The sequence below is a fragment of the Stylophora pistillata genome, chromosome 10 (genome assembly GCF_964205215.1).
Source record: "Stylophora pistillata chromosome 10, jaStyPist1.2, whole genome shotgun sequence".
Taxonomy (NCBI): Eukaryota; Metazoa; Cnidaria; class Anthozoa; order Scleractinia; family Pocilloporidae; genus Stylophora; species Stylophora pistillata.
In genome coordinates, this window is record NC_142528.1 from 14,754,629 (window position 1) to 14,773,640 (window position 19,012).

Here is a 19,012-nt window from a genome sequence, read left to right on the forward strand (position 1 = left end):
CTCCGGTAACGAAAGTCAGACAGGTAAACTAACGTAAGAATTGATTGGTTACTGTATGAGCTATCGTTTTTGGTTAATTTTCTTAAAAGGCCTTTGATTGGACAAAAGAATTCTACATTTTGGCGCGAAACATTCATGACGTCATTGGAAAATAGTAGCTGGCGAGGGAGGGGAGGGGTTAAAATGATTCTTGTTTGCCGCTTGCAAAGAGGTGTTTCCTTCCGGCCCTGTATCAAAGAAAGAAAACATCTTTTTTGTGTAAATGACATGGCTATTACCTTGTGTGATTCGAGCGACAGAAGTGCTCTAGCCTTAACCAATTGAAACTGACTTATTTGGTTCCATGACCGTAGATGGATGGGGTGGCTGGGTCCAGCTTTAGCCATCGCTGGCATGGACTTGGTCAGTGGCATTTTTGTTGCTTTTAAAAAGACAACAAAAACCTGTTTATATAAAAAGCCTCAAAAATTAAAAATGGCGACCAGTTTTAAAAAGAAAAGTGGTCGCGGACGCGCTGTTTATCCCCCAGGAACAAGGCCATCTCTCCATAATAATCAACTTTTAGTATCTTCTGGAGTTCCATCTATGGACAACGTTATAGGTGAGACTCACTGACTCAGTCTGTTGCGAACAAGCTTACTATCCACCCTGACAAGTCCAAATGCATTATCTTCCATCCACGGCGTAAACAGATTGATCTCTCCAAAGTTAACATCTATATAAATAACACTCCTGTAACCCGGGTGGAGAAATGTACATTTCTTGGAATTATAATTCATGAAAATCTCTTATGGAAACATCATATTATTACTGTGATAAGGTTTTGTTTTCTCATATTTTCAATCGCCTTGGACTATTGTTTACTACTTAGGTTAATCTACTACTCTTTGCAAATTTATGAACATTATACTGAACTTCTAATATACCCCGATTATTGTTTATTACCTAGATTAGATTAGATTAGATTAGATTAGATTAGATTAGAATACCTTAGATTAGTCTATTGTTCTTTGAAAAATTAGTCTTTGTCTCTGACCATAAGTCATTTAAGCCTCTGGCTTTGGCCAATCTTAGGAATTCACTTGTATGACACAAACAATAATAATAAAGAATAATAATACTAGTAAACGTTTTTAGTGCTAAGTTTTTCGCAGAGGCTAGACGCGATGAAACTTTTTTTTCCAGGAGGTGGAATAGCTGTAGGCACCGTTTTTATGGTTGGTAGGTATTGTATGTCTGTTTGCTCCTATCTTATTTCTTATACACCTTGTTGTCCGCTCAACTTATTTTTCAGGGTAAATTACAGATCATACATTAGTCAGCTTTAAAAATCAAAATTCGAATTTTTAGTCCTTCAGATAATTTCCACTTATATTAATTTCCTGATAGTTCTTGACCAGGTATTTGACAAGAACAGATTGCTAGTTTGAACAAGTAAAGTAACTGTGTTTCTTAGTTAATACGTTTGCCTCAACTGGTTCTACATTAAAGCTGAATTTGGCCATCGATTGAATGTGTGCTGTCATACATCCCATTTAACTGGCTCCCTTATGAAGCAGCTGCCAGGCTGTGTGGCTGGTAGTCTTTTTAGTCATGATTAACCCTTTCACCCCCCCCCCCCCCCAGGATCTCTTTGAGAATTATCCTTACCATCTGCTGTACAATTCTTATGAAGTTAGCACAGAAAATTGGTATTAGATCAACAAATAATCCACTAATTGATATTTTTCTTTAATTCTCATCACTTTTCTGCTTGGTATTGTATTCATAATGTAAGGAAAAATTCTGTCTTGGTCACTGATGGGAGTTAAAGGGTTAAGAATAAAGTGAGGAGACAGTCTTAAGAGTATTATTGAATAAAAACCATGTGCTCACTGAATAATTGAATTTATTACACGACTCGGGCAGTCAGAGGGCCAATAACTAAAATCAACCAATCAAAATGCTCTATTGCCGGTCAATATTCTCTAAGTATTGGACCGGGCACTGTCCCGAATGATACCGCACTTGTGTCGCTTTTAACTTCAGTCGTATAATAAATCTCTTATTAACCAAGCTTGCTCGGGACCGTACTGGAAGAATATCTGCCCTCAGTCTTTTTTGTATGGACCTCACTGCGCTCAGTCCGTACTGTCAAGACCTCGAGCCGATATTCTCCCAGTACGGCCCTCGTGCTTGGTTAATAAGATATATATTTCACCCTTTCAGTTCTCAGAGTACTTAGGAATTGGTATTGTCTTCATAATGTAAGGAGAAATTCTGTCTTGGTCACTGATGGGAGTTAAAGGGTTAAGAATAAAGTGAGAAGACAGTCTTAAGAGAGTACGTAGGAAGTACTTAGGAATTTACCTCGATCATTGTCTAACATGGAGCAAACATGTAGCCTATATACAATCTAGGGTTTACCCTAAACTAAAACTGCTTAACAGAATTTCATCCTTTCTTAGTTGCGATATTTTGCTCAGAATCTACAAGCAGACTGTATTACCGTACAGGCCTGAAATTTTTTTCAGGTCTGATTTTCACTATTGCTCAAATAGTGCTTTACTGCGAAGGATCGTTCACATATACGTCTCATAACCACAGTTCATACATATGTTTCATATGCTTGTTGTTGTTTGATTTATCATCTACGGGTTTATGTCGAATTAATTTGATGGACTGCTCCCAGTTGGCTTGTTAGCTCAATTGGTAGAGCGCTGCACTAGTATCGCAGAGGTCAGTGGTTCGAGTCCCATACAGGCCTGAAATTTTTTTCAGGTCTGATTTTCACTATTGCTCAAATAGTGCTTTACTGCGAAGGATCGTTCACATATATGTATTACCTTTGTTAGACTATGGTTGTGTTGTATGGGGCGAATGTAGCAAAGAGAATGCCCGATGTTTAGAGCGCCTGCAAAACCAAGCAATGTGAATAATATTGCATGCTGACCATAAGACATGTACTCAGGAGATGCGCACCAAATTACAACTATTATCACTTCACAGTAGATGCCTTTTCATCAAGCTACAGTATGTTTACAAGATAATTAACAACATCAACTGCCCTAAGCAGTTGACAGGGTTTAGAGATCCAACATTATTAGATCTACCACAAGTTAAGACCAAATGTGGACAGACCTCATTTAAGTTTTCGGCTGCGAGTGCCTGGAACAAACTGCCAAGAGAGATTCGGGAGCCCACAACACTCGCACAATTTAAAGGCAGAACTTTCACTTACCTCGTAAACACGGACAGCGTAAATCATATTTGTACAAGTTAAATGTAATTTTTATATATAATTTATACATTTTAGATTTGTAATTGTAATTCTTATTGCTTGTAATTCTTTTCAACTGGTCACCGATTAATACCAGTCGATCTATATCTTGATTGACTGACCGGTTTCTTACCAGGATAAAAATAAAGTTATTATTATTATTATTATTATTATTATTATTATTATTATTATTACTCTGTTGTCATTATAATCCCAAACAATGGTAAAATTGAAGAACAGCTCCCCAAAATATCTGTCGGCCGACTGTCAGCCGCCTGTTGGCGAACGAAACATGGAAAACACAACAAAAACATAACAGCTCCCCAAAATATCTGTTGGGCAACTGTCAGCTGACTGATCACTGACAGTTGGCCGACACAATGAAAACAAATTCAGAAACGAGTAAATAGACTGTCATCTTGGTAAGTTTGAACTTTCACAATTACCTCAAAATTAATTTTGACGAATACCACACGATAGAGGTAAATTTTGAGTGCGAGGCATTATTGGCCCTATTGATCTTCATTTATGTGAACTTGTTGTGTAGTATCTGACTGACACATTTCGTTCCGCTGAAATTGGAAGAGTTTAGTTACTTAGATTAAGCAATACGAGTAAATTTTTTCGAAGACTCCCAAAATTGCACGAGCCCGTGTTTTCATTGTGTTTCTGTTATGTTTTCGTTGTGTTTTCTGTGTTTCGTTTGCCAACAGTTGGCTGGCATATTTTGGGGAGCTGTTCTTCAATTTTACCCAAACAAAAACTGTTACATTGTACACTAACAGATATCTTGCATTACAACTGAAAGAAGAAAAACTTGAAAAGGAGAACCATTCATTTGAAATAAATCATTTAAAATTCTCTCTTTGGATACTGCTTAAGTCCATTTTGGATTTTCAAACAAGACATACAATACTCTGGAATATAGTCATTACCCCACCATAGATGTTAACCCTTTGACCAGAATTTGAGAGTGACAAGTATACAATTTCTCCTTACAAGATTATCTGTGAATCACACATTAAGGTCATGAGAATTAAGGAAATGATCAGCAGTTAAAGAAGCTTTTAATCATTTAAAAACAATTTCTCGTCACTACCTTAGGAATTTCATTTAGAACAGTATGGAGAATATGCATACTGATGTTAAGGTGTAACGAGTTGAATCACTCATTGAAAAATAATTTTTTTACTGGGAATCTGTAGCTGTAAAAAACTAATCATTTTATTAGGAGTGTCAATAGAAAGTCATTTGGGTTTTTTTTTTTCACTGCTTTTGATAAACTTTCGAGATTGAAAACTTTTGTTTACTTATCCTGTTTATCAAATATTCCTTATTGTTTTCTTCTCTTTAGAAGAAGACACTTATGGTTCTTATGCACGACAACTTTCAAAGTATTTTCTGGCTGAAGGAGTGATATCAGGTCACTCAATCTTCTTGGCATCTGCTGAACCAGAACCCAATAATATTTTGATGGTAACTAACACATGTTTATGTTAATAATTTCCACTTAGAGGCCTTGTTTTCATAACATACATTAAATAACGAAATAAGCTCCTATGATGCCTGATATTTAATTTTCTGAAGGGATACTGGGACTACTAATTGAAAGAGGGGTGTCTGTTCCATTTTTCAAATTTCAACCTCAAAATATGGATTTATTTCTAATGATTTTCCAAAAAGCAATGTAACAACAAGAAACTGTTGACTATGATTAAATATGTTAGACACAAAAACTTGTCAGCATTGTGCACCTAGTAAATCTTATGGATAGTTTTCTTAAGGAAAAGAGACTCTAATTCGTCAAGACTTACGGAATTAAAGAACGAGTTCTGCACTGTCTACATCATAGTTCTAAAAAGTATCATTTGCACGTTTCGTCAACACTTATGGGATTATAGAACGAGTTCTGTACTGTTTACATCATAGTTCTTAAAAGTATCATTTACACCTCCTGTATCATAATTCCATGACTCAATCCTTCTCAAGATATTTTAGAGGTGTGCTTGTTTGGAGAAGGGGTGTTTTCATATTTTTTATTTCAGGAACTGAAATGATTTCATCAAAGCAACCAAAGAGTCATCCAGGTGTAATTTGAGATAAGAAAAAGAAAAGAGAATATCCTTGACTGTTGATTTTTCCTTCTTTGTTCCAGGATCTACCACAGCAAGTTGACAATAAAGAAAGCAAATCATCTGCTCATAGTGCACATGAACCAGGGGAAGGTTCTTCACCAAATCAGTCCATGAAGATTGCTTGGAGATATCAGAATCAACCAAAGTTTGAGGTCAGTTCCTAATCTGGATGGTTTTGTCTTCATCAAGCTTCCTGCCATTTGATCAGTTCAGCTCCAAGCTGCTCCAATAAAAAAAATTCCCACAATGAGTGGAAAAGTACAAAGCACTATGGAGGTCATAAATGTTCCTGATAAAGTCTTTTGAATTTGGAAGTTCTCACTCAATTCATAAAACCCCCCTTTTTTTCTAGAAAAATGTTGCACTCCTGCTGCAAAATTGAGATGGAGAAAATACAATTTTATATTGGGGGTGAAATGGGGTAGGTGAACTCCAGCAAATTTATTGTAGACTCTTTTACACTTCACCTATATGTTTAGAATGATTGAACATTTAGCCAGAGAATTCTGCATAGAAGCTGGATAACTTTCTGATGTTTGCTGCTGCATGAACAGCTTGATAGGATCACAAACTACAACAGGGCTTGACACTAACAGTAGCTAGCCAACTTGCCACAGACTAGTAGAAATTCAGTTTTGGCTTATGGTGTTTTATTTCCACCAGCCAGTTGGCTTGTAAACAAACTGAAATTGCCATGACATTTAAGATGTCATTAGCCACTTGGCTAGTAAGTTGAAAAGTTAGTGTCAAGCCCTGCTACAAGGTTATTTTTCAACCAGTTTAATTTTTTTAAAATTTATCCATAGTCATCCCCATCATCTGGTACATTTGGACACTACTATGATTTGACCAGAGTTATGGACAAAACCAAGCTAAGCTCTGTTCCTATTCAAACCTTCATTGTGACCAGTGAGATTGCAAAGTGTCTCAATTGCACAGAGGAGAGAAAGTAAGTAAGTGGGATAAACCCTTATTCAGTTTACTTCTTAGTACTCTCCATGGCAGCTGTTGTTTGTTCTTGTCATGCAACACTCTCTCTCCACCACTGCCTATCTTTGGATTATTTTTTTGTCACATGCAACAAATCCCTTAGGAATGTTAAATCAACTTACGTCGACGTCATTTTTATCTGCAGCTTTGTTGTGGTCATTATGCAATAAAGTCGAGAGGCAACTAGGTGAGAAAATGTTTGAGACAAATGAATAATTACCTTGAAAGAGGAGGATTTTATGGACCGAGTCCTTGTATTAAACCGGCAATTATTGTAAAAGAGTTGTAACTAGTATTGATAGATTTAAATTCGTGGATTACCTGCAGGTAATTGTCCGCAAATTATGTATGGTACTGGATTAAACACAACACACACTGGAAAAGTAGTCTCTACCTGACTGGCTCAGAAAAAGATGAGCCATGCTCTGATTTGCTACGCTTGAGAAAGGAATGTGACCTGGTTGCGGGGAGAGAGTGCGTTGTGTGACGATACCAAACAACGGCTGCGAAGGAGACTCGTAAGGGAATGCGTTACGTAACGAGATCAAATAACAGCTCAATTGCAGGAGACTAACTTCTTAGCGTTTCAAAAACGCTTCCTAATTAAGAAAATAACATAACTTTGAACTTGGTTGCACCAAAAACGCCCCACACAAGACACACTAGAGAACCTGGATTTTTCTAAAGCGGGCTCACCAAGTTCATAAATTTTGGATTAAAGCTGTTGACAATAGTCCATTTTACAGTTGTGTGCTTGGTTGCCAAGCCTTTGAATGGGAGTGAGGCTAGGGTTGACCTTGTTATGATACAAACCTTGCTGCCTTTGAAATGTAAATCACTTTGTTATCATGCTAAGTAGATACAGGTCTCTATCACAACCAGGTCACCTTCAGCCTCACTCTGAATCAAAGGCTTGGCAACTAAGTACACAACTGTAAAATGGCCTGTTCAGGCTTATTACTTTCTAGGCTTTTATTTCTTAAAGGTACATTTAACCCTTTAAATCCTAACATCAATGTCCATATTCTCCTTACTCGTCTCTATTCATTTCCTTTGGAACTAATAAGGAAAAGTTGTTAAACAATTAAAGATTCTTAGGTTGGTGGCGATCATTTCCTTATTCTCCTGCTCTTAACCCTTTAATTCCCTTAAGTGACCAACACAGAATTTCTCTTTTACATTATCAATACAATATCAAGCAGACAAGTGATGAGAATAAAGAAAAATATCAATAAGGGGACAATTAGTTGATCTAATGCCAAATTCTTCGAACTAATATCATAATAATTGTATGGCAGACAGTAAGGAGAATTTCTATTGAGATCTCGGGTCAGCAGTATATTACGGAAGGGAGAAATTAGACACGGGTTACTCCTAAGGCTTAAAGGGTTCGTTGTAGTCAACTAGAAAGTTTTAAGAACTTTCAACGCCAACCAGCTTTATGAACCTCTCGCTGACTGAGCTTTGTCGTATTGAATCAGATGTTTGTTTTTTCTCGTTCACTTTATTAGAACTGGTGAGAGTAATGTGTACAGAACGCTTATCGCTAGAATAAATTCTGCAATCAAGGAAGGAGGATTCACAACCGCTGACAAAGGGGTATCGGTAGTCATCGACTGATTTCTTTCGTTAAACTGTCATACGTTTTGTATCACTATCACAATAATTATTTTCTAATGAGTGAAACAGTTTGGATTTTGAGAGAGGCTGTTGGAAGAACACTTTGTGAAAAAGCCGAAAGAACCTCTTGAGACAAACCAAGTGCAGTTAACTGTGGGAATTTTTACCTTTCCGTCATATTTGGGGGGAAATGCAGGCTCGTGTAGACCAGAAAATTAACTTACAGTTTTTCCCGAAAATCGAAACTTGAGGTTTTTCTAAAAAAAAAAAAAAGAAATGCAACGGCTTGGATAGACAGGACTGTCTGCTATGAATTCTAAGCGGGTTCTCCAAGACTCTAAGATATCTCAAGGTATACCGTATTTGCCATTTACTGGGAAAAACTGGAAATTTCCGGTAGAAAATCGAATGGTTCGTGGCTTGCCATTTGGAGAGTTTTCTTTATTAATGATAGCAGAGTCTTGCCGTTTGTCTTACGATACAGTGCATTTACAATCAAATGCACGTCCCAAGAACGTGGCCTCAATTCAGAAAGTGTCGACGCACATGGGGCGAGATAGCGGGATTTTATTGTGCTGACATACGTTCCGAGAAAGTTGAAGTGTCCATAATGTTCGCTTTGTAAAGTATATTCTAGACAAGGCTAAAAGATTAGGAAAAATTAAAAGGTTTGAACCAAACGTTTTCGGCTGTTTGCCATCATCACCCTGATGATGGCAAACAGCCGAAAACGTTTCGTTCAAACCTTTTAATTTTTTCCTAATCTTTTAGCCTTGTATAGAATATAAAGTTAAAGTGATTATGACACAGTTTATGATATTATTTTCTCAGCTTGAGAACAGAACAATTCTCAGAATAGTTCTTCACGGTCTTGGCTCTCCACTCTGGGGAGAGGAGGAACACACTGGCAATGAAATAAACCCCACTCTGACAAGGTTTCTCTTCCAGTTACGGGCTACACTCCGTTCTTCTTTTGCAGTCTGCTTTGTTACGGTCCCCACCCATCTGTTTCAGGTAACAGAAGAAAAAAAACTAAACTTTGAGTAAATCGATGTCTGTAGAATGTTAAATACAGCTTGTCCATGTAAAAAATGTATGCGAAAGGGACACCGTGCGCTTAAAACTCTCATGAGAGAAAAGTCCTAAAAACAGAGTCCTACATCGTATCCAGGCTAGGTGCGCAATTGGCTGAATTTGAAAAAAAAAAAAAAAAAAAAAAAAAAAAAAAAGTCTGATTAGCAAGGTTTAGCGCCGTGGCGAGAACACTCGTATTTGATGGCTGTTGAACACTGAAATGTTGACTTTTGGCTGTTGAACACTGAATTTGAAAAAAAAAAAAAAAAAAAAAAAAAAAAAAAAAAAAAAAAAAAAAGGTCTGATTAGCAAGGTTTAGCGCCGCGGCGAGAACACTCGTCTTTGATGGCTGTTGAACACTGAAATGTTGACTGTTGGCTGTTGAACACTGAATTTGAAAAAAAAAAAAAAAAAGGTCTGATTAGCAAGGTTTAGCGCCGTGGCGAGAACACTCGTCTTTGATGGCTGTTGAACACTGAAATGTTGAGAAGTAAATCCCTCTAGTGGGTAGTTGTGGAACTCGGCACGCTCCTTGTTCAAGGTTTTCATCAGAAGCCGGGTCCCGGGTACTGGCACCCGTCTACTTTATACAGAGTACCCGGCTAGTTTAAGTATGAAATAAAATATATATATATATATATATATACTGAAAAAAAAAATTCGTCAAGAAAAAAATTATCAACCTCAACTAAATATTTACCCTTCCCTGTGAGTTTTAAACCTTTTTTTTCTGCACTTATAAATTACTGGCCATTAGATCGTGGAAATAAAATGTACTTTGACGAAAATGGCGCTGCGCGTTGAGTTTTTAAGTGCCTGATTAGCTATTACGTAACTCTTAGACTTGACGCGCCACATGTTTGAAGCAAATGCATTCTGCGGAGTTATGATGGCAAGCAATAGAAAAACTCACGGCGTCATGAATTCTTTTTTGTCATTTACGTACGAGAATTGAAGTCAAAAGTTAGTTTTGAGTATTTTATCGATCTTGTGTTGTTTACACATTTCTTTTAGGGAAACACGCAAGCACTCGTTTGCATCTGAAATTTTTTTTTTCGTGCATAGAAACAGACCAGATGAACTGTTGCACTTTGCACAAATTTCACCAGTACAGACGTGAAATTAATCCACAGAGGAATAAAAGTGTGGAATCCTTGAGACAACGATATCTTCTTAACATTGCTCCCCAATAACGATACCAGTTCATAGATTTTCATAATCTTGACTCGATTTTGTCAACTGCCCAGCAGGACCCAGCCCTCACTCGGCGTGTAGAGAGACTCTGTGACACGGTAGTCAAACTGGAATCATTCACCGGCTCTGAGAATGAAACGAACCCAGTTTACAAAGACTATCATGGTAAGTATTCTTTGAACTGAATACATTATTTTACCCTTTAGACCCTAACGTCAGTATGTATATTCTCCATGCTGTCCTCTATAGATTTTCTAAAGTATTGACAAGGAAAATTTGTGTAAAAATCAAAAGCTAGTTTAGCTGGTGATAGTTTCCTTTATTCTCGTGACCCGGTTAGCTCAATTGGTTAGAGCGCTGGACTGTTGTGCGGGAGGTCGAGGTCGATGGTTCGAGCCCCGGCCGGACCAACGCTCAAGGTCTTAAAATAACTGAGGAAAATGCGCTACCTTTCTATAATATCAAGAAATGGCTAGACATTCTAGTCTTCTCGGATAAGGACGAATAAACCGTAGGTCCCTTCTCCTGCATCTATTAATTAATTAATTTGGTTAGGCAGGGGACGTTAAAGAACCCACTCACGAGATTACTATGATGTGGTGTGGCCTGTAATGGGAGTTGGGGGGAGGGGGCATCTTCAAATAACTTTCCTTCCATTGTTTGTAAACTGCTGATGCAGTCCGGCCAAAATCCCCCGAAAAGTGTTGTGATGCGCATTTGATCATATCCATATATTAATTTGCGCAATATAAATATTAAATTATTATTATTATTCAAGGATGATGTTGTGAGGAGAAATAAGACGTTTGTCACTCACAGGTGTCAAAGGGTTAACTAATGTAGATGTGAGAACCTCACGGTGAACAGTTGTTTGTCCTTGTGAGGCCAGACAAACATCAGTGTAATGTGTAAACTCTCTCTGTTAGAGGGAAACTTCTTTAGTACGCGAAACAGTGCAACTGATGTCCGTACGAAGTCAATTGTGAGAATTGTTTGAATCGTGGTCAGCAGCGCGTGGTTGTAAATATCAGTGCATCTCTCGAGGAAAGTATAGTTTAAATGAGTGACATCTTTTGATTTATAGGTCTCTTTCACATTGTTCGCTTGCCTCGTTTGAACTCCTTGGTGTGTCATATGCCAGATTCTTTCGACCTCGCTTTCAAATTGAGGCGAAAGAAGATGACTATTGAGGTAGGTCTCAAACAGAACACCCCAGTAAAGTTTGTCTGATTCGGGTAAGTTTTTTTTTTTTTCGCGCGGTCCTTAGCGCGCAGAGGAAGTGCAGGAAACTGATCGTGTCTCGCCTAAAACCGTAGCTTCTGTAGACACGCACGGGATCCCTGTCAATGTCGATGAGCAATGGCGAAGCTTTCCCTTTTTGGTCTCCTTGACAACTGTATTTTATAACATAACCAAAGTAAAGCGCGCGCTCTGATTGGTCAATTTAGCGTCCCCCATTTGCCCATGGGTGTACGCTGCTGACGTGAGCAAATGCAAAGACTATTTTTCCGCGCGCGCTTGTTTTTTTCTGGTCACGTAAGATTTGTTAAACAAAAGGGAACTCTTTAGCTACAATGTGTTAATGTTATGTTATAAAACAAATGGTAAACACCACAGCGTACACTATCGAGTTATGGATGCACTTGGGAGGTTTGCTAAGCACTCAAGAAGCTAGAGTCGCTCTCGGCTATCGCCTCGAGCGACTCTTACGCTTCTTTCGTGCTTAGCAACCTCCCGCGTGCATCCATAACTCAATAGTGTACGCTGTGGTGTTTACCATTTGTTAAATATATCTCTACCTACTTATTCAATTGCTTTGAGCTTCTTTCTCTGTTATGGCGGGTTTCTTAAAGGGAATATCGTGGTGAATACCGTTGAAGATAAAGATTCCAATATTTAAGTATTATAGTATTATAGTATTATTTTAATGCGTGGTTGACCATGCCTCGTCGATGAAGTGATTAACATCCAGCTTCTCTCTATAATATCCGTACATTATCCAGCAAAAGGGTAATGAGAACACTCAAACTTATCTGATGAAAGTTGTTATCTTGGTGTAAGACCAAATTCTCGTTACAAAGTTCCAAGGAAATGTGTACCAGCCAGAGGGGAGAATCACAATTCAGATCTTGGAAGCTGTATGATGATTGAATAACGTGAGCTAACCACGAATAAACATTTTTCATTGAAATGTTTCCTCAGAAGCTTCACCTTCCTCCAGAACTTTCAGAAACAGCGAATAGGACGCAGGAAGATTCAGTCCGAGGGAAGCCTGGATCCCTCTCGTGCCAGTCCATGGTCACCAAGAACCGTCTGGATTTTTGACCCGCGCGGTAGCTGAGGACATGCGCACCATCGGCGGAGAATGACACCAGCCAAGGGAACAGTCAAGGTAGCAGTCAGTGGTTGTTTTGGAGTATATACTGTGGATTGCTCACGTTTGAAGTAAATACGGCGAGTGTCATCTTTATTGTACATCTACTGTGCATTAAAGAAAAAAAGGAAATAGTCAAGGACTTTCAGGTTGTCTCTTAAAATATTCCGACTCGGGTGTAAAAGGCGCCTCATACTGAAACGAAGCATACATCGCTCAAATATTCAACGTCTTGATTACGAGATGACTCTGTGAGGCATTCAATTCCTGCACCATTTATTGAAATATAAAAGAGTAGCGATTTATGGCGCGCAAGAGATATTTGAGTCTTTTTCGTGATGTTGGTCTGTGCCTCCTTTTCAAGGCTTCAAAAGAAGTCACAGCTGTCGAGAGGCGCTCGAAGCCTGCAATGTACTTTGCATTTGTTTTGGTAATTTTTGGCAAATGGCATGCTAAAATGGAATCGTTTAATGACCAATGAACTCCACTCTTCCTCGTTTGAAGGGTAAATAATTTCTAGTGACCTTGGTACATCATCAGCCAAGTTCGCCTACTGCCAGATTTTAAGTGCTTTTAATTTTGTAAAACCATTACAACTTTTATTATTGTTGTGTTTCAGCCCGATGACTAACCACTTCCTTTTTTACTGTGTAAAAATTGTGTTTGAAAAGCCATCAGCCGCTAAGTGCTGCCATTTTGTTAAATTGCGAATACTGAATAATTCTCGATAGAATGTGTTCGTTTTCCGCTCGAAGGCTTCGCTTTTATTAGTTGTGAATTGGGAACACGAAAAGGCGTGCCTTTGACTCGAAAAGCCCGTCTTAATGGCAATTTAACGTAAGTATCAGCAAGCTAAAAACTGAAAAAACGTAAGAGGTTGCTCACCTTGTTCCTTTGCGGCAGCCATTGTGGGTGGTATCGTCGGAACTTTCAGCGAAATTTCTATTCTTTTAGACACATTGTCGTGCTCCTTTATGAAAGAGGTCAAGGTTTATTATGATAAACAGAAAAGCAATAAAAAGTCGTTTCTTTTGTTTCTCTTTTTATTCATCACTTGTACTTCCTAAAACAGGCGTCCATTTTTATTGCGACTTGTCTGGCAAGTGTTTTTGTCTTTTCCTACTTTGTGAAAAGCCTTGAAACAGCCGTTAAGTATGTTGCGTAACATTTTTTGAATGCAGATATCGTTTTGACGTTGCATTATTGATTTCTCGCTGCAAGCGCGAAAACGCGGTAAGCTTTGCTAACCGCCCCTTTCCTTTCCAGAAGTGATTAACGTCCCCTTAATGAAACAGTGAATAGTAAATGGAGAATAATGCACATACTTGGAAGTCAGCGAATGTTGTCGCGATGGAGGACTAAATTATCTTCTCTAATTTACAAGGAATCAGTTTAGAGCAACTGGAAGGGAAAAGTGACATAATTTTGGGAGGTTGAGTAAAAAATTTCAGAACGGGGGTTTTGCTGTAGAAAATACCAATTAGGTCGTAATTACGCATCGAAACTGAGACACGTTTCACAAGAAAACTTGCCTGGTGCTGGAAGACAATACAACTTTACTATGTTGAAAGAGTGTTAATGTGAGCAAGGGTACCATTTCACACCCTCAGACGTACATGCGTAGAAGGTTTCCCGGCCATACAGATATCGAAATAATTTCAAGTTTTCAAAATTAGGTTTTCGTGGCTGGAAAAAAGAAAACACTTTGCATAATAAAATTTTGTGTAAAAGTTACAAAATAGATGTAGCTTAGATCATCTCGTTGTTTAAGTTGAATATAAGTTCGAACTGTAAAGGGGATTATTTATGTCGTCACAAGAAAATCGGATCTGTTTTCATTGCGTGCAGATGTCCATTATATTAAGTTCGATGTGCCTTCAAATTTTTCTCCGATCTGTCAAACTTCTTTTTCATGTTAATTTTTGAATAATTTCGCGGCTTGTTTATTTCTCTGGCAACTTTCTTGTTAACCAATATTGCGTGGGATTCGGTTCCATTTGTGGTTATGTCAAAATTTCGGATAATGACACAGGTCTTATTGTTGTATTAAAAAAATGAAAATCTGGATAAAGCGAATAAAAACAACAACAGCAACCCTACATTGCAATCTAGAAAAATCAGTTTGGGGAAAAAAAGGATCTAGAGTGTACACAGCTTGTCAACGAACAGAGTTTCAAATACTATAATTGGTGTTTACAGAACATACGTTTTTGTTTTTTCTGAAAGCTATACAAACTGTTGTTGGCCCTGAAACATCGACCAGTGTTCCCTGGCTTGTCTTTGCAAAGTAAAGAGACTGAAGGTTCACTTCAAACAAGCATCAATGTTTTTCGCGAATTCACGCGCCCCTTTTTTAGTAAATATTTTATAGTTAATGATTTGAAGTCTGTTAATAATGATAGAAGAAGGAGTTGGAAACAATAGTTTCCAATTTTCAATTTGGTGTTGAAAGTAATTTAGTATTGCATTCGGTTTGCTATACTTCGCTCTGTGATTGGTCCTGAAACTCTCAAGGACAAGTGAAAACGTCTCCCAGTTTCTTATCTTTCGCTTTCAGCTTCTGTTGGCTGATTACAGCTAGAGTTGGACGGTTTTCTGTCTTCGACAGTTCCTTTTCAGTGGAGAGACTAGTCACGGTTTCCAAAACATTTTTGATTTCAACTTTAGATAGCGATGTTTGTAAAATTCCCACGTTTAATTAAGTACACATATGTGTGTTTTTCCTCGCCGTACACTTTTGTTTTGGTGTTTTTAAAGGTACGTATCAATGGTCCTCCTGTCCAAAAACAAAATAAAAAGAATAACAATATCATTTTTTATTATCACTGCCAGTCAGCTAGATAGTATATTGATATTTCAAGAAGAAATTGCTTTTCGGTCATTCCTTGGAGTGAAACGGTGAAAATTTCGTCTCACTAACTTGTATGGTTCCCGAGTCTAAATTCTTTCTTAGCGGACTTTGTGTTTGGTTCGTTTGTTAGTTTTTTGCTTTGATTTGTGTTTGTGTTTTGTGTGTGTGTGTGTTTGTTTTTGTACGCTGTTGTTTTGTTTTATTTTGTACTCAGTCAAGACGTGAAAGCTTGAACTTGAACTTGAAGAATTGCATGATGTTTTGTGATTGCTCTCGCGTTTTTTGTGAAAGTAAAGTTGGCCCTCCTGCTCAGGTAATATTATCCCAAATGATGTGTTGGAAAGCTATCTTAGCCACTGATTATTTCCTTAAGGCTTTATTTTTCATTTATGTGTCTTGCCGAATGAAAATCGAGAGAAAGGTACACACAAACAGGATGCAAGTCATTCAATCAAAAAGATTAAATCTTGTAAAAATACTTTGGAAAAAAACCGGATCTTCCCATCTGTTTTTATGAGGAGACCAACGTAGGTCACAGAAACAAATTAACGAGATCTGATCATATTTTGATGATAAGATTAATCGTAGAGTTTTATTCTATTCCGCCCCTTTCAACCACAGCGTCACCTTTTTGCTTCGCTACTGGTTTTTTTTCCGATAACAAGAAGAGGGCGTTTTAAGTGGGGTTCGTTTACAAGCTTTCGTGCCCTGCTTTATCTTTACGCTCAAACTTGCGTTTCCCGTCTAATTTGCTTGTAGTTGGCTGATTTATTCATTAAAAAAAAAAAAAGTCATTCGAGTCATAGGTGAAGTATTGCGTAACATGGTGTTCTACTTTTCAGTTGATTACGCAATCTTTACATTTACATGCTTAGTGCTTTTAAGTGCTGCAGAAAAAAAAGTCACAAAAATGGCGTGCAAGGACCGTGAGGCATAAAAGTTGTGCGGGTTTAGTTTTTTTTTTTTTTCAAATTGATCTCGATCTGTTAAAAGTAAGTTTCCACCCAGAAAAAAATATCCTGGAATATGCATCGCTGCATAAATTTACTTCCTTCGGTCTGCGAATCGCACACTTCCGTATGCGAATCATGAGTGAATTAGTAGTCTTCGTTTGCGACTCACTGAAAATATTCATTTGATCGTGTAGCTTCCCTCTGAAAAACTCGACCGGTAAAATTATTTGCTATATTAGTGCATTTTATTTGTAAATTGTCTGCTGCTAGAACCGTAAATTGCAAAAATTAGTTCTTAGTGGAAATTTTTAATAAATTTGTCCCCAAAAACACACGAAAAATCGCTAATCCGCAGAATTACTAAATTAGAACACTGGAACGAAAACCCAGGAAAGGTCATAAACTGAACTCGAAAAAAATAGTGCTATTCACTGGAGATTTGTAACCAGGTAGCGGGTTAAAAATAAAAAATAAAAAAAAAAAAAGACGGGAAAAGTCGCTTAAGTTAACGTAAGACCCTGGGTAAAAGATGGCTGAAAATCGTGCACTGCACACAGAGAACATAGGAGAACGCGGTAATATTTGTTGAGGTCAGCGTGGGAAACTCATTAAGGTCGTGTTTAAGTCTCGCAATTTAGACGGTAAACGCGTGGTAAAGGACTCGGGAAAGAATGTACAGAAAACTTAGGGTAATGAAAGTGAATTCTAGAAAAGACGTTCGAGTTGGCGCGGAAAAAACTGGGTAAGTTAGCAGGGAAAAAAAGAAAAGTCAGAGAGCCGCTGGCGCAGGGAAAAAAGTCGAGATAGTATTTATTTGGAATGTGAAGTTGTAAGTAATTCCAAAAGGGGTTGTGCAAGTAAACATCGAGGAAGGCGATTTACTTTACTACTCTCTGGAACTAATGCGTGATCGCTGCAAGGAAAATGTCTTCGACTTGCGCTCGTAACTTCAACTTCTAACTTCTACTTGCGAGTCAGATAGATTGCTTCTATTATTATTGAGCAACTCGGTTCTAAATATTTGAATTTAAATTAGCTATGATGAACCTGCTGGCCAGAACTCGACTGCATGGCACGTGTCTTAGCTACCTATTATGCGATAATTACGTTAGATTAAAACGCGTAAAGCGCGGTCTGGCGACGCGATCAAAGGCGTTTAAGAGCTCACTAACGAGGTGTTGAGTCGCCTAGTTTTCACCTGAAGTATTACAAACGTGCGATTTTTTACGGTTGCTTGCACTATAAGCCTCGAGCGATAATAACTAATATAAGCAAGAGGCTTGCATCACACTTAATGGTTTTTTCCATTAAAAAACTGATTGCTCTTAGAGGCGTCAATTGCAAAGACTGACAGTTGAACTTGCAAAGCAAATAGAAGAAAGACTTTTATCAGTGAGTAATCTTAAGGAGAGTTTTCGAAACGCGCTGCCATATTACTTAATTTCTTTACTTTTTTAGTTTCCTTAAATTTCCAAGTTGCTTTCAAATGCGATGAAACACACCGATGTATCAGTCGTCTTCCAAATTTTTTACCCGGAAGAAAAAAATTCAAAAGGTATTGCATCAAATATTATGTTCTTTAGTCAGTCGGCAAGGCGTTTTAGCCAGTTTTTTTTTGTGTTTTTTTGAAGCCTTATTTTTGTTTCAAGCGGAAACTATAACTTAACATCGTGGATGCATAAATCTCCGTGACTGTTTTCCAGCAATATTTGCAAATTCTATTTCAATTTAAAAGAGTTATTTTAATCTCTTATAAATATTCAAATTTTGATCGCCGGTGTAAAGAAACTGTTTGAAGGCAAGCACAAAAGACAAATTCTTAATTGAAGGCGAAGGTGACATCAGAGGGATTTGGTGACCAATTACTTGATCATCTGCATTTTTCTACTTTGTTTAAATTTTCTGAATTTTTATTTAGGTAAATATATGTTTTTTAGCTTCGCTTTCGTTAACTTGTTACCTAAGATTCGTTCTAACATTTTAAAAAGAACGAAATGATTTTCGCCGTATTTAATATCCTTGCTTGATCACCCGTCGCGAGGGAGCTTAATTAGTAAAGCGTCAACTAAATTGCGTAATTGCTTCATCTGTTTGAGAATTCTTTTCGCTGGCCAACCCCGACGAAGAAGGAGAATTCTCGCTTTGTCTTTCTTGAGCTGTGGTTAGCATTGTTTACTGATACTGAACTACTTGATATTGAACTCGCTTTCACATTAAGAACTATGTAAGTTGAAGACAAAGGTTAGCATCGTATATCTTCAAGACTTTACCTCTTGCATACGACAATATTTACCAGATGCCGTTCGTCTTGACCATGCGTAGATTGCATTCAACTGCGCGCTTCTACGTCACGCCGTTCTGAAGTATTGTCATTTTGCCTTGTCAGAACCGTAAAAATGCTCTTTCTTTTAAAGAAGCCGTCTTTCTCCGTACAGCCTTTTACTGTCACTTTGTCGACACACCCTTAGGCATTAGCTGCGATAAACAGAAATAAATTGCTGCCTTTTTTCTCTCTTCCTACGCTGATATTGTCCATTTTTTAACCTTGATGATCGCATTGTT

General features: G+C 37.8%; 2 protein-coding genes and 1 long non-coding RNA gene across 7 annotated transcripts in view; 2 read left to right on the forward strand and 1 right to left on the reverse strand.

Annotated features, from left to right (window-relative positions):
* Nucleotides 1-281: 281 nt before the first annotated feature.
* LOC111322862 (elongator complex protein 4) overlaps nucleotides 282-19,012 on the forward strand; it is a 31,054-nt gene continuing 12,323 nt past the window's right edge. Inside the window, exons 1-10 of one of the 5 annotated variants that reach the window (XM_022926076.2) lie at nucleotides 282-601; nucleotides 1,186-1,221; nucleotides 4,617-4,735; nucleotides 5,415-5,546; nucleotides 6,201-6,343; nucleotides 7,896-7,983; nucleotides 8,836-9,018; nucleotides 10,326-10,437; nucleotides 11,357-11,463; nucleotides 12,475-13,682. In XM_022926076.2, coding sequence (XP_022781811.2) covers nucleotides 358-601; nucleotides 1,186-1,221; nucleotides 4,617-4,735; nucleotides 5,415-5,546; nucleotides 6,201-6,343; nucleotides 7,896-7,983; nucleotides 8,836-9,018; nucleotides 10,326-10,437; nucleotides 11,357-11,463; nucleotides 12,475-12,597 — 1,287 coding nt within the window. In that variant the 5' untranslated portion in view covers nucleotides 282-357 and the 3' untranslated portion in view covers nucleotides 12,598-13,682. Of the gene's footprint in view, nucleotides 602-1,185; nucleotides 1,222-4,613; nucleotides 4,736-5,414; nucleotides 5,547-6,200; nucleotides 6,344-7,895; nucleotides 7,984-8,835; nucleotides 9,019-10,325; nucleotides 10,438-11,356; nucleotides 11,464-12,474; nucleotides 13,683-19,012 lie in introns of those variants that run through there. The other 4 variants (XR_015992128.1, XM_022926074.2, XM_022926075.2 and 1 more) reach the window with 4 other exon arrangements.
* LOC148721922 (uncharacterized) lies at nucleotides 5,475-7,442 on the reverse strand. The gene is made up of 3 exons (XR_015992133.1): nucleotides 6,706-7,442; nucleotides 6,507-6,567; nucleotides 5,475-5,614 (listed from the first exon to the last, which is right to left on the reverse strand). It is a non-coding gene; the product is annotated as an uncharacterized LOC148721922 (long non-coding RNA).
* Nucleotides 17,231-19,012, forward strand: part of LOC111322786 (uncharacterized) — a 31,670-nt gene continuing 29,888 nt past the window's right edge. Inside the window, exon 1 of the mRNA XM_088734735.1 lies at nucleotides 17,231-18,005. Within this exon, the coding sequence (XP_088590861.1) occupies nucleotides 17,942-18,005 (64 nt within the window). The 5' untranslated portion in view covers nucleotides 17,231-17,941. The remainder of the gene's footprint in view (nucleotides 18,006-19,012) is intronic.